This window comes from Pogoniulus pusillus, chromosome 6 (assembly GCF_015220805.1).
Source record: "Pogoniulus pusillus isolate bPogPus1 chromosome 6, bPogPus1.pri, whole genome shotgun sequence".
In the NCBI taxonomy this organism is placed as follows: domain Eukaryota; kingdom Metazoa; phylum Chordata; class Aves; order Piciformes; family Lybiidae; genus Pogoniulus; species Pogoniulus pusillus.
Window position 1 is genome coordinate 37196497 of NC_087269.1, and position 13964 is coordinate 37210460.

At 45.4% G+C, this 13964-nt stretch overlaps 1 protein-coding gene across 2 annotated transcripts in view; it reads left to right on the plus strand.

Moving 5' to 3' along the window:
* LHPP (phospholysine phosphohistidine inorganic pyrophosphate phosphatase) overlaps positions 1-13964 on the plus strand; it is a 110219-nt gene that overhangs the window by 81897 nt on the left and 14358 nt on the right. The window contains exon 7 of one of the 2 annotated variants that reach the window (XM_064145283.1): positions 6159-6222. The exons of the other annotated variant lie outside the window; for it this stretch is intronic. Within the exon in view, the coding sequence (XP_064001353.1) occupies positions 6159-6183 (25 nt within the window). The 3' untranslated portion in view covers positions 6184-6222. Of the gene's footprint in view, positions 1-6158; positions 6223-13964 lie in introns of those variants that run through there. 2 annotated transcript variants of the gene reach the window in all.

Here is a 13964-nt window from a genome sequence, read left to right on the forward strand (position 1 = left end):
CAGGGTCACAAAGATACCATTAAATGTGGGTGCCAAACACAAATCTTAGTTTTCTATTCCACTGCCATGAGACTGACACAACTTCTACATGGAGCCATGCAGTCAATGCATAGGATATGGCTTTGCAGACCCAAGACTTGGTGTACTGGAAGGAAAGCACAGCCATTGCTTTCTTGTATACATTTAGTAGAAACTTTGTGGAAACAACCCAAAGTTCCAAATTTGTGCTGGAAGGAATCCAATCGAGAGGCTGAAATCATCTCTAGGGGTTTTTATCAGTCACGTTCTTGGCATGGGTGTTAGAAGGGCCAAGATAATTTCTGTGATGGATACCTAAGAAAGGCCAAAACCTCTTCTATGATGCATATCTAAGAAAGGCCAAGATCCCTTCCATGATGAGTATCTAAGAGGTGTGTTCCTCTCTCGTTTGTTTATGTACAAATATTACACAGGGAGAGACAAATCTTGCTCCTAGCTGTGTGGGACTGGTTTCCACTCAAGATAAAGGAAGCTGCTTACAGGTGGTAGAGACCAGAATTTGACCCATAATTTATGGACAGTTTCATCGCTGAAATTGCTGTGGCCCACAGATGGGCACCTGCCCTAAAGAGCTCACTGCTGATTCACAAGTAACTTCCTCCTGCTATCTCGCTCTTCCTCCAGTTGCTGGTCTTGTCACTTGCAGGATTATTTCATTGCCTTTTAGTAATTCCTCTAGGTTCCTACCAAAACCAGATGACACCAAGCTAGGAGCAGATGTTTATCTGTTGGAAGGTAGGAGAGCCCTGCAGAGGGACCTGGACAGGCTGGATGGGTGGGCAGAGGCCAATGGGATGAGATTTAACAAGGCCAAGTGCAGGGTTCTGCACTTTGGCCACAACAACCCCAAGCAGCGCTATAGGCTGGGGACAGAGTGTCTGAGAGCAGCCAGGAGGAAAGCGACCTGGGGATACTGATAGATAGTAAGCTGAAGATGAGCCAGCAGTGTGCCCAGGTGGCCAAGAGAGCCAATGGCATCCTGGCCTGGATCAGGAACAGTGTGGCCAGTAGGACAAGGGAGGTTATTCTTCCCCTGTACTCAGCACTGGTCAGGCCACACCTTGAGTGCTGTGTCCAGTTCTGGGCCCCTCAATTCAAGAAGGATGTTGAGGTGCTGGAACGTGTCCAGAGAAGGACAACAAAGCTGCTGAGGGGCCTGGAACACAAACCCTATGAGGAGAGGCTGAGGGAGCTGGGGGTGTGCAGCCTGGAGAAGAGGAAGCTCAGGGGTGATCTTATTACTGTCTACAACTACCTGAAGGGGCATTGTAGCCAGGTGGGGGTTGGCCTCTTCTCCCAGGTACCCAGCAATAGAACAAGGAGACACAGTCTCAAGTTGTGCCAGGGTAGGTATAGGCTGGATATTAGGAAGAAGTTCTTCACAGAGAGAGTGATTGGCATTGGAATGGGCTGCCCAGGGAGGTGGTGGAGGCACCGTCCCTGGGGGTCTTCAAGAAAAGCCTGGCTGAGGCACTTAGTGCCATGGTCTAGTTGATTGGTTAGGGCTGGGTGCTAGGTTGGACTGGCTGATCTTGGAGGTCTCTTCCAACCTGGTTGATTCTGTGATTCTATGAAAAAGGTAGGTAAGACATGCTCTGGGCTTGAAGAGCACAAAATCTGTATTGAGGAGGGGGAATGGCAAGAGAGAAATCTGGTTTACAAATAGGCCCTGCAACAGAAAAGGCAGAGCTCTGCTGTTCTTGAAGGCAATGCCCAAACCTATTCATGACTTTCAGCTAACCAGGGCATCATCCCAAACAGTTTGGTACTGATCCAGCCTCTTCTTTAGGGGCTGGCCACAGATTCATCCATCACTCTTAATCTTAGCTCCAGTTAATCTTGAAGAGACTGAAACACCTCACTCTTCTCTATCTGGCTTTCTCATAAGGAAGTTTCAAAGTGCTTATACAAAATAGCTGGTTATAGTAATGGTTCAGCTGGGGAAGCCAATACATGGAAAGGCAAAGTGATATAACTGGGGTCACACACAAGGAAGTGTGAGAGGCAGGAGTCAGTTCTTCGTGGCCTATGTTTCTTCCCAGCCTCTCTTAAAAAATCAAACAGCAATAAAATCAAACACTGGTTCACACCAGGAAAAACAAGATTTGAAGCTGCATCAGCTCACAACCGTGGAGTCACCGTGGCTCAGTGGAAACCCTGGAGTTAATGACCTTTGCATAATGGATGTATTTTTGCATAACTAAGTTCCAAGAAATAATTAAGTCCCTCTTAATTATCAAGACAGGAACTAGTAGGAAAGGAGAACCAGAGTCTAGGTCAGATTCATCTTAATACATCACCAGGCCTAGGAAAAAAAAAAGTCTTATGAATAAATACACCCTATAAATCAGTCCAGTAAATTTTAACTTGTGAAATAAATTCTCTCCCTGCTTTGTGTGTTATTTTAAAGGAAGATAATTGAAGATGAATTTTCTCCATCTACAGAGAAACAGCCATTCATTCTGAATGAGTAACTGAAATGCTAATGCGTATCTGTATCTGCGTGTATCTGTGTTTTGGGGATGGTGCTGACATCTGTGCAGGGCATGTTAGACTGAGACTGACTTTCTAAGAGCTGCTGGAATGGAGAGCAGCGCTGCTTTCCAACCTGGGGAAAATTCTCCTGGATTCCAGCTTCTTCGTGCATTAGCAATTACTTTCAAACGTTGAAAACTCAGCAGCAGTTGCCAAAATCTGTGTTGCCTCCCAAGGAAGCGCTCTTAATTTCTTGGCCAAGTATGTGGCTAAACTAATGTTGATGATAGCTGAGGTCTGGATTTAGGCAGATTGTGGGTCCATGCACAGAGTTAGTGCCTGGAATATACACATAGCCGTGACCATGTTGGGGTTACATCTGTGGAAATGCAATAACATTAGTTTTAAAAGACATTCGTTTTTTCCACGTTTCCGGCTCTGCTTGGAGGTGATTTTTACATTGTTTTGTTCTTGGCTATCACAGTGCTTTGAGTCTTCCTGCCTGAGAATCTTTCCTTGCAGTGATTTTACAGCCTCGTGTATTATGTACACGTGAAAAATGGTGGCTTGAGTAAGAGGCCTTCTTGGTTTCAACCAGAAAAGAAGTATATAAAGTCACTAGAAAGTGGGTTTTATGAAGAAAGGCTCATACATGCCATAAAAGCAAGCAGAATGGTCTCTGAACGAGGTATAAAGGGACTTGCTTTGAGCAGCAGTAAATTGAAAGTGGGTTTTGGTTTTTGATTTTAGGACTTCATGTTTTAATGCCTGTGAAATACAAGTGGTCATATGCGCTTCGTGGGCTCTGCAAGCTTCCCACTACTTTTTTTTTACAGCATGATGTGGGTCACATGAAAGTGTCAGATACATGAGGATGTTTCTTGCAGCCCTGTCCCTGCAGCAGCAATGAAACATTGCTTAGGCTGTGAAGGGAAGGAGACTGTTGCATTGCTTCAGGACTGTAAGGAGAGGGTTATAAAATTGTCGTGCTTGCAGATTCCAGATGTGAGCCATATGATTGCAAAGCCCTTCTCTCTGTCCTTGGATAGATCAACTCTCTCCTAAGCCTTCTCAACATCTGTCTAACCTGTAGGTGCAGTGTACACCTTGTGCTGGGACTAAAGAGTCTTTCTGGGAAAAATCCATGCAGCTTATGAAACATTCGCTTAGGATTAGGTGCTGTGGTTAATAGAAGCACTTGAAAGTGTCACTGGCCACTAGCCTGCTTTGCAGTGGCCTTGAATTTCCTCTGTGCTAAAGATGGATGTTCATGTCATTTGAGTGGCTTTTGTCCTATTCCCTGGGCTCAGAAGAAAAAGGAATGCTGGGCTTTTAAAGATGGAAAGTTAGGCTAAATATAACGGTGTTTCCTGGACCTGAACTCACCACGGTACACTGTTCCAGCAGCACTTCCAGCAGGAATGCAAAAGAGGCAGGTCTGTGTGCAAGCTCTTTGAGGGTTGGATGGAAATAAACAGGAGATGTATCCATGTGTAAGGATAAGGATGGTGGTTTTGGGAAAACAGGAGTGCAGGGCTGCTTGGGGATTCTGCCTTTCCCCTGCTGGGGTGAGCCCCTCTGAGGCATCTGGCTGTGTGTCCTCTTCCCGAGAGCGATCAGGTTACATGCCTTGAGCTCTGCCATAGTAGCAGAGGAAGGGAGAGCACAAAGGTTATGGAAAACAAAACATTAATTTTCTTGCCCAGCTGTGTTACAAGCAAAGTGCAGCTTATTTATACCCCCAGCATACCCTTCATAAATCAGGCCTGCTCTCCAGCAATGCATTTAATGAGAACTATTAAATGATTTCATGATGTACTCATCGTTACCATCTGATAAAAAACAGTGCTCCCTCCGAGGACCAGCACTTTTCAATTGCAGCTTTTTATGCTCAGGGAAAGGAGGTGGGGAAACAAAAAAGCTTTGGGCAGTGTCAGACGTGTTCTGCAAACATCTCTTGCAGGCACATTGAGTCAAGAGGATTGCTTGCTTGCTTGCTTGGACCAAGCTGGAGTCTTGCAGCTTTTAATTAGGGAGATGGGCTGATGATGTGAGTAGCCCCCTGATTTTATGTGATACCTTTCCAGCAGAAAAGACCTGATTCCAGTCTTGCCTCTATTCACCAGCATAAATCACTGCTTTGCTGGCCAAGGTGGACATTGCTTCCTGGGGGAGCACCCAGTCCATGGTGCATAAGGAAAGTGAGATGCTCCACAGCATCCATGCACAGGCCCCATGTGTCTCCTGTGCTTGAAAAAAGACTTGTTTGCTCTTTGTGTAAGCAAGTTCAAGCCAAAAGGAGGGAACCTGTTGCAGGGTGACATCCGGGAAGCTTCTCAAATCACAGAATCATAGAATTGTAGAATCATATAATATAATGGTTTGGGTTGGAAGGGGCCTCTAGAGGCCATCTAATCCAACATCCCTGCAGTAAACAGGGACATTCCCAGCTAGATCAGGTAGACCAGAGCCCGCATCAAGCCTGACCTTTAATGTCTTCAGGGATGGGACCTCCACCACCTCCCTGGGCCACCTCTTCCAGTGTTCCACCACCCTCATAGTAAAGACCTTCTTCCTAATGTCCAATCTGAATTTACCCTTCTCTATTTAAAACCTTGGTCCCCTTGTCCTAATGCCACAGGCCTTTGTAAAACAGTCCCTCCCTGCCTTCTTGCAGGCCCTCTTCAGCCACTGGAGGGCCAATATAAGATCTCCCTGGAGTCTTCTTTTCTCCAGGCTGAATATCCCCAGATCTTTCAGCTTGTCCCTGCAGGAGAGATGCTTCAATCATTTCTGTGGCACTCCTTTAGACCCTGTTCATCAGGTCCATGTCCAGAGTTGGACACAGTACTCCAGGTGAGGTCTCACAAGAGCAGAGTGGCAGAATTTCTCTTGATCTGCTGGCTGTGCTGCTTTTGACACAGATCAGGATGTGACTGGCCTTCTGGGCTGAATCATTGAATTATCAAGGTTGGATCAAATCCAACCATCAACCCAACACCACTGTGCTGATTAAACTTTGTCCAGAAGTGAACTGTGGGCAGTCCCAAATACTAGTTCCCATGGGAGGGCACACACAATCTATCTACAGCCCTCTGGAGCCCTCACAGGCTGTGCAGAGCCTTGTGAGGGCTCCTTTGTCAAGGGCATACCCAAGCATTAAAATCACAGTGCTGGCTAATTCATGTGAGAAGGTTTTCCCCAAATCAATGGGGAGGACACAGCTGCCCAGAGGTTTGCTCCTCTTGAAGTGGGTAATTGCTGATCAGAGGCTGGATTCAGCAGTTCCCATTCTCTGCCACTTTCTGTCTCTGTCAGTAAAACTGGAGAGGCTCAGGCTTTGTAACAAATCTGTTTATCTTGCTTGAAATTATGGGAAACTCTAGGAGTCTGTCCTTAGGTACTGCATGGCTTTAATGGGGTAAACAGCTGCTACTACTTAGTTTCCAGCTTGATTTTCTGAATGGGGGCTGGGAGGAGGATCCCTTAATTAATCCTGTGGGAAAGTGGTTGGGATTCTGGTGTGTTGGTTTTGGTCTGAATCTAAATAGCATCTCCCAGATTCAGAGTAGTGAAATTCAGGTCCAAATGTCACCTTATATTTCTGCATCTCTCCAATGGGTATTTTTTCTTCCTCCTTCAAGTGATCTACTCCATGATCCTAAGTGAAGTTGTTGTTGCCAGTCTCAGAAGTCTGCCTCTGCCAGTATGCCAGGTCATCAGCAATCTGTGAGTGTCTGGGGTCAGTTTAAAGAGTGCTTTATTCCTCCTGTAAATCACTGAATCATAGAATGAGTTGAGTTGTCAGGGGCCTTTCAAGGCCATCTAGTCCAACCTCCCTGCAGTCAGCAGGGATGTCTTTAAGTAGATCAGATTGCTCAGGGCCCCATCAAATTTCACGTTGAATGTCTCCAGGGGTGAGGCTTTCACCACATCTCTGGGTAACCTTTTACAGTGCTTCACTACCCTCATTGTAAAGACCTTCATTCTCATGTCCAACCTATTTGCTGGATTAGCTGCAAATGCACAAAAAGACTTGAGAGTCAGTGTGTAGACATGTGAAAGACCACCATAGGGTACAAGCTCCCATTAGCCATAGAGGCCAATGAGTTCAATCAGATTGCAGCCACAGTAGTGGTCACAGGCTGGATGGAAAGCTTTTCCAAAGTGCTTAGTCTGAGGCAGAAGATACAAATCTCGCAAACCTGGGAGAGTTTATAACTCAAGTGAAGACCAGGGGTACCACAGACAGCTGCTCTCCCACGCCATGAGCCCTGTTTTGCTTTTGTCTTCTTTTGTTGTGTTGTTTTGTTTTGTTTTGTTTTGTTCTGTAAGATGTTAAGGATGTCTCATGCCAACCTGGTTTCAGTCCAGCCAAGTTTTTATCTTGTGAATAACTTTCTTTGTCTTGAGGATTTTATTTTTGATGGGCCCCATCAGATGGGAATTGGCAGGCATCTGCCCTGGTGTTCTTGCCTATGGTGCCTCAGGAGCTTGTCTGATCTTACTTAATATTAATGAATAATCAAGTATAGGGAACTACCAACAAATCATATCACAGTATGTATCAAAAGCATGTTATCTAGAAACCCAGGACTCAGAGTACAGGCATGTGGTAAATACACATCCATGGGACACCCAGGAATGGCAACCCTGTTTTGCCTGAGGGAGAAGCGTCAAACAAATATCATCTCCATGTTAAAGCAATGTATCTGAGGAAGCATAAAGTCCACATCAGCCTCGAGATGGTTTTTGTGATGTTATATTGGGCAAAAGGTAGAAATTTTAAAAGATAATTAAAACTAAAGAGGGTTTTGGTATCAAAGAATGAAGGCAGGTGCAGGGCAGTGGAAAATAGCCCTACACCAGAATCCCCAAAGTAACCAAGACACCTCCTAAATACTGAAGAAAACTCAGTTTATCTTTCTGGTGACTTCACTGGGATATTTTAAGATACAGGTGTTTTTACTCTGTCTTTAACTTGGAGTTGTAGACATCCATAAGGGAAAGCTGGAACACAATTTCTTGAAGTGTAACCACAGTGAAGGGTCATGAGGGTGGCAGCTGCCAGATCTGTGGGTTTTAGGATTTGCACAGCTGCCAGGTTTTAGCCTCCTCTTTGGATCAATATTTTGTTAGGTTTTGCAGCAGAAGGATGCCTAAGCAGCAAATTTTCAGAGCTTTTTCTTCAAGCTGAGGCTCTCCAGCCTGGGTTGGAGTTAGCACTATTTCTTGGGATTTAAACCCTCCTCTGTAAAAGGTTTTCACACCTGACTTTACAGAGCAGTGAAGCTCCCTTACAAGACAGGGCTTGGATTTGGAGGGAATGTGGAGGGAATCATGGTCCCAGCAGTGCCTGGTTGTATCTGTTCTGGGGGCCTACACACATCTTCTCAAACATTTTTTTTAAAGCAGTATTCTAAAGTGCACAAAGATGTACAAGGAGAGAGGTTTAGATTGGATATTAGAAGAAACTTCTTTACTGAAAGGTTCTCAAACACTGGAACAGGCTGGCCGGAAAGGTGGTTGAATCCACATCTCTGGAGGTATTTAAAAGAGGCAGAGATGTGGTGCTGAGAGACAAGTTTAGTATCAGACTTGGTAAAGATAATAGGTGGACTGGATGATCTTTAAGGTGTTTTCCATCTGAAATGATTCTGTGATCCTATGATTTTATGAGACACGGGTGGAGTTTTTGAAGGTTTGAGGAAGCACCTTGTGTTTGGAAGTGAAAAATGTATTTGGATATGAGTATTGTTCAGCTCCAAAAAATAGGAGGGTTCATAGATACAGAATCATAGAATCAGCCTGGAGAAGAGAAGGCTTTGAAGAGACCTTGTAGTGGCCTTCCAGTATCTGAAGGGGGCCTACAAGGGGAGGGACTATTTACACGGTCTTGTAATGACAGGATGAGGAGTAATGGATTTAAACTGGAAGAGAGGAGATTTAAGCTAGATGTTAGGAAAGGGTTCTTTACAGTGAGTGTGCTGAGACACTGGAGCAGGTTGCCCAGGGAGATTGTGGATGCTCCCTCCCTGGAAGTGTCCAAGGCCAGGTTGGATGAGGTCTTGAGCATCCTGTTCTAGTGAGAGGTGTCCCTGCCTATGGCAGGTGGTTGGAACTGGATGAGCTTTGAGTTCCCTTCCAGTCTGAACCATTCTATGATTTTGCTTGGGAGACAGCTGTATAATTGTCATTAAGTCCAACAGTTAACCCAGCACTGCCAAGTCACCACTAAACCATCTCCATCAGCACCATATCTACATGTCTTTTTAAAATCCCTCTAAGGATGATGACTCCACCACTTCCCAGGGGATCTTGTTCCAGGGCTTCCCAACTCTTTCAGGGAGGAGATGTTTTCTGATATTCAGCCTAAACCTCCCCTGGTGCAAATTGAGACCATTTCCTCTTTTTGCTTAAGAGAAGAGACTGACCCCACCTTACTCCATCCTCCTTTCAGGGTCTTGTAGAGAGTGAGCTGACCTCCCTTCTGCCTTCTTTTCTCCAGGCTAAACAACCCCAATTTCCTCAGCTGCTCCGTATAAGACTTGTCATCATATATTCTGTCCTACTGTTGTATAGATCACTAGAGAACATCTTCAACTGGCACTGGCTAGTTAGTAAATACAGATATAAGCGGTCATAAAACCTGCAGCGTGCTGCATATTTAGTGAGATTCTTGAAAGAGCTTGCACCACATGTTTGGTATTCTGAAATGTTCATTGCTTGCTCAAGACATGCCCATTTGTATGGACTTTGGGGAACTCCAAGCTGCCCTGCTGTTTCCATCCAGCATGAAATGTGAGAGAAGGTGCATAAACAGGTCTGGAGGAAGGTTTTCCATTAATTGCTGCTTGTAATTTATGGTGGGAAAGCAACAGGTAATTAAACCACTTACACTGCTGAGCATTAATGTATAGTGCTGTAAGTTAGAACACTTCCTTTAATGTTTTACTTAATGAAGATAAAGTCTGTCTTTATGATCTAGTTAAGTCCTTTCCACACAAGAGCTTGGGTGATTGCTTTCAAAAGTATCTTTATTGCACTTACATAAACACTCCAAGCCTACATGTCAAGCTACTGCTTCACTGTAGACTGGGAAGAAAGAGCAGAAAGGATTGGTGAGCTATCCAGAGATTGTTCTGTGTGTCTTAAATGTAGTTGGAAAGGGATTGGCTTTGGTTGGCTGGTTTTAATTTTGTAGACAAATATCTCCACCCTAAGATGCCTTGCAAGAATTTAGCAATAGGTGCAGAGAATGCAGTCTGCTTGGCTGTTCAACCTCTAGTACAAAGCACTCCTTTGAACTATTTTAAGTAGTAGATTTTCTCAAAGCAAGCAACATAAATAAACTTGAGTTCAAGCCAGGTTAGGTTACAGAAGCACCTGGTCCACAGCTAAAACCAGTGTTGTGGGCTTCTGATTCTCTAAAGGATTGCACTTCATTTAAAGCTGATGTAAGGGTAAGAAACTAGTTTCCACATAAATGCTCAGATAAAGCAAATGCTGAGACACTGAGAAGGTAAAGTAGTCTCCATGCCACTGTTTTTGTTTATTTGAGGTTTTTCCTCCTCTCCTTTAAGCCTGCAAGTCTTTTTTGTTAATTTAGTATTTAAGAAATAAATAGTTCCAGTCTGATCTAAGAAATAGTAAATACTGTCCCTAAGCAAGTAGTACAGCAGTGAAAGCTGGACTGGTGCACCTTACTGGTGCTTTGAGGCTGTCATTAAAAATGCAGTTCTGTGCTCTCCCATCTCTCCCATGCCCTGCAGACTCTCAGTTTGCCTTTGAGAGAGCTCAAATACCTGCAGCGGAGAAATCTTCCATCATGTGTTGCTTTGGAGGTGGAGGTCTCATTCCCTTCTTTCATTCACAGCTCTTTTGGGCACCTTACACAGTCTGATTGTTGACTTCTAGGTCTTGGAGTTCGTGAAGGACTGACTGAGAAACCATCTTGGCCTTCTGAGGATGAATGTGGCAGGGCCTGAAAACAAAGTGATGGTGCCTGGTGTCATTGTTCTGAGCGTGCTGTGTGCGGTACAAACCCAGTAGCACCAGAGTCCCGATGATTCTGTGGTTTCAAGCTGTGGTCTGCATGTGTGAATGATAGTCAGTAAATAACTGCCATGGGAAGTACTTAGTCCCACACAACCTATTTTAAAGAAGCTATTTAGAGGTGATCTCAGGATTTGTTAGCTGTGACATTTATGGAAATGGCAGCTGGAGACTGATGGAGAAGATGGTGCTGGAGGCTGTGCGAGTTCAGTACAGGACATAGACCTTACCGGTGCAGAGCTTATGGGCTACAACACTGTGAGCTGAAATCAAATGTCCCAAATGCTTTATTGCTCCATCCTGAGTATTCATCAGTCACAGAATCACAGAATGGCAGGGGTTGGAAGGGACCTCTGGAGATCACCTAGTCCAACCACCTGCTAAAGCATGTTCACTTGGATAAGGTTGCGTGGGAACTCATATAGGTGGGTTTGGAATCTCTCCAGAGAAGGAGACACCATGACTTCCCTCTCTGGGCAGTCTGGCCCAGACCTCCAGCATCCTCTTAGGAAAGAAGTTTTTCCTTATGTTTAAGTGAAACTTCCTGTGTTCTTGTTTATCCCTTGTCCTGTCACTGGGCACCACTGAAAAGAGCCCAGCCCCACCCTCTTGGCCACCACACCTTAGATATTGATCAGCATTCATAAGATCTCCTCTCAGTCTGCTCTTCCTCAGGCTAAACAGTCCCAGGTCTCTCAGCCTTTCCTTGTCAGAGATTTTCCAGTCCCTCATCATCTTTGTGGACCTCCGTTGGACTACCTTCTGAAGTTCCCTGTCTTTCTTGAGCTGGGGAGCCAGAACTGGACATCTCACAAGGGCAGAGAAGAGGTGCAGGAGAACCTCTCTTGACCTGCTGGCTACACTCTTCAGTCATTTCAAATTGGGGATTTGAGAACATAGAACAAAATCCCTGTTGTCTTGACTGGGACAACTCTGGAAGGCTTCTGTGGGGTCAAGTGTTCATGCTGAGTCTGCAGTACATCTGTGCTGTAGCACACAGCAAGTTGGACACAGCAGCAACCTTCATTTGAGGAGCTGTAACTCGAAGCTGGAAGGAAGTGGGTATAAACCTTGGCCTATTCTGGTTCAAGCAGAGGGCTGAGTGCCAGGAGCACTGAGGATTTAATACTTGCACTAACAATGTTAGCTGAGCATACTTTCCGTAATCCATTCTTAAGCACAAACGTAGATGTGGTTTGACACCTTGAAAAATGTGCTGGCTAGCTTTCCTCAGCTCCTTCCTGATGTGCAGACCAGGTGGAAGAGAGCCAGGAGAAGAAGGAAGATGCTGTGGCCATCTCTGCGTGGCTGCAGTAAGTGTGTTTCCAGGGCAGTGGTGCTGCACATCTGCTATGCCTCCAAAGGGCTCGAGATGCTTGGGTGAAGCATGGTCCATAAAGGCAGCATGTCATAATTCTTTGAACAGCTTCTCATCTTTGTGGATATAAACAACAGAGGACATCCTGCATTTCTTTGGAGGGAGGTAGCCTAGCCTGGGCTCTCCATTGCTAGTTAGAAAAAAAAAAGGGGGGGGGGCCCAATGTGGGCTTCCTATTGCTGGTCTATACAAGATTGTATTGTTTGCTCTTGGATTTAGGATCTCTTTCTTCAGCAGCTCCATACAGTAACCCAGAAGCTGCAGGCTCATGGCCCAAGGCTTGTTTCATTACCTGCCCAGCAGCCAGGTGGGCCTGGTGTTCTCATCACAAAAACAAAGCAAAAAGCAAAGTTGCTGCTCAGCTTCATCACTTGAAGCAGCTGTTACAGGCTCTGAAAAATAAACAGCTCTGTGGGCTCCCACCTGGGGATTTGTATAATTGAGGATTTGAAGGAGCTGTTTCCCTTGCTTGTGTAATCCTCACTGTAGAACAACCACTGGCAGAGTTCAGAATGATGCATGGAAATCTGGTATTTAAAAGAAGAAAAAGATATTGTGGGAGAAGTTCAGCATCACCATTGGCGTAGGCCCCACGCAGATAGAAATGGATACTCCCTTGTCCAAAAGCTCATGGCTTTCATGCAAATGGTGCTGTATGGGTACATACAATTGCTCAGTTGCTCAGCATGTGAAAGCCAGCACTAAGAATTAGGACTAGTGCAACAGAGAAAAAAAAGGAGAGTGATAGTTTTGTGGATTGCTGTCTGAGAGGAACAGAGGCACCAATATGTCAGGCAGACCCCTCTCACAGGGAGGTGTTCTGCCTACCTGGAGCCCGGGTGAGGGACGTTGCTAGGGAAATTCCTTGCCTGGTATGCTCTATAGACTGCTACCCATTACTGATCTTTCATGTAGGAGGAGAAGAAATAATGACTGATAGTCCCAGAACAATCAAAAAAGCCTTCAGGGCCTTGAGACGAGTGGTACAAGACTCAGGGGCACAAATCATCTTCTCCTCTATTATTCCAGCTGTTGGCAGAGACACTGGATGAAGCAGCTGCATACAGTCTTTTAATACATGGCTCCATGGATGGTGTCATCACCATAAATTTGGGTTCTTTGACAGTGGTATGATCTGTACAGCACCAGGGTTATTGACACCAAACAGGAGACACCTCTCTTGAAGGGGGAAGAGGATCTTTGCAGAGGAGCTTGCAAGGCTAATTGACAGGACTTTAAATGGGATGTGAAGGGGGAGGGGGATAAAGTCATCAGGCTTCCATGTGGCAAGGTATGGGAAGACACACCAGTGTGGGAGCAATGGGGGACTAGTATGGGCTCTCAACCTGCTGCCCAGAAGCATGCTGGGGTCAAAATAACACAGTCAAACTCTTTCAGAGATGAGCCAGATCCCCTTCAGGTAGTAGCTGCCAGCAGGAAAACGTCATGTGGTAGTGATGACATGAGGGGTAGAGATAGGTTGATAGCTACAGAGGTGCCTGAGCATAGACAGGTGGGATCTGACCCTAGGATTGGAGTACAGACTGAGAAGAGAGTTCCCAAAGATCAGGGTAAGGGAAAATCAGTCAGTAAGTCAGCTCCAATAAAGGCACAGCTGAAATGCCTCTAACTCAAGGAGCATGGGGAGCAAACAGGAAGAATTGCAAACATGTGCAAGTCTACAGGGTTATGATGTCATTGGCATCACTGAGACACGGTGGGATGGATCTCATAATTGGAGCTTGGGGATAGATGATTATACACTCTTCAGGAGGGACAGGCAGGGGAGAAGGGGAGGGGATAGAATCATAGAATCATAGAATCAACCAGGTTGGAAGAGACCTCCAAGATCATCGAGTCCAACCTATCACCCAGCCCTATCCAATCAACTAGACCATGGCACTAAGTGCCTCATGCAGTCTTTTCTTGAAGACCCCCAGGGACGGTGCCTCCACCACCTCCCTGGGCAGCCCATTCCAATGGGAAATCACTCTCTCTGTGAAGAACTTCTTCCTAA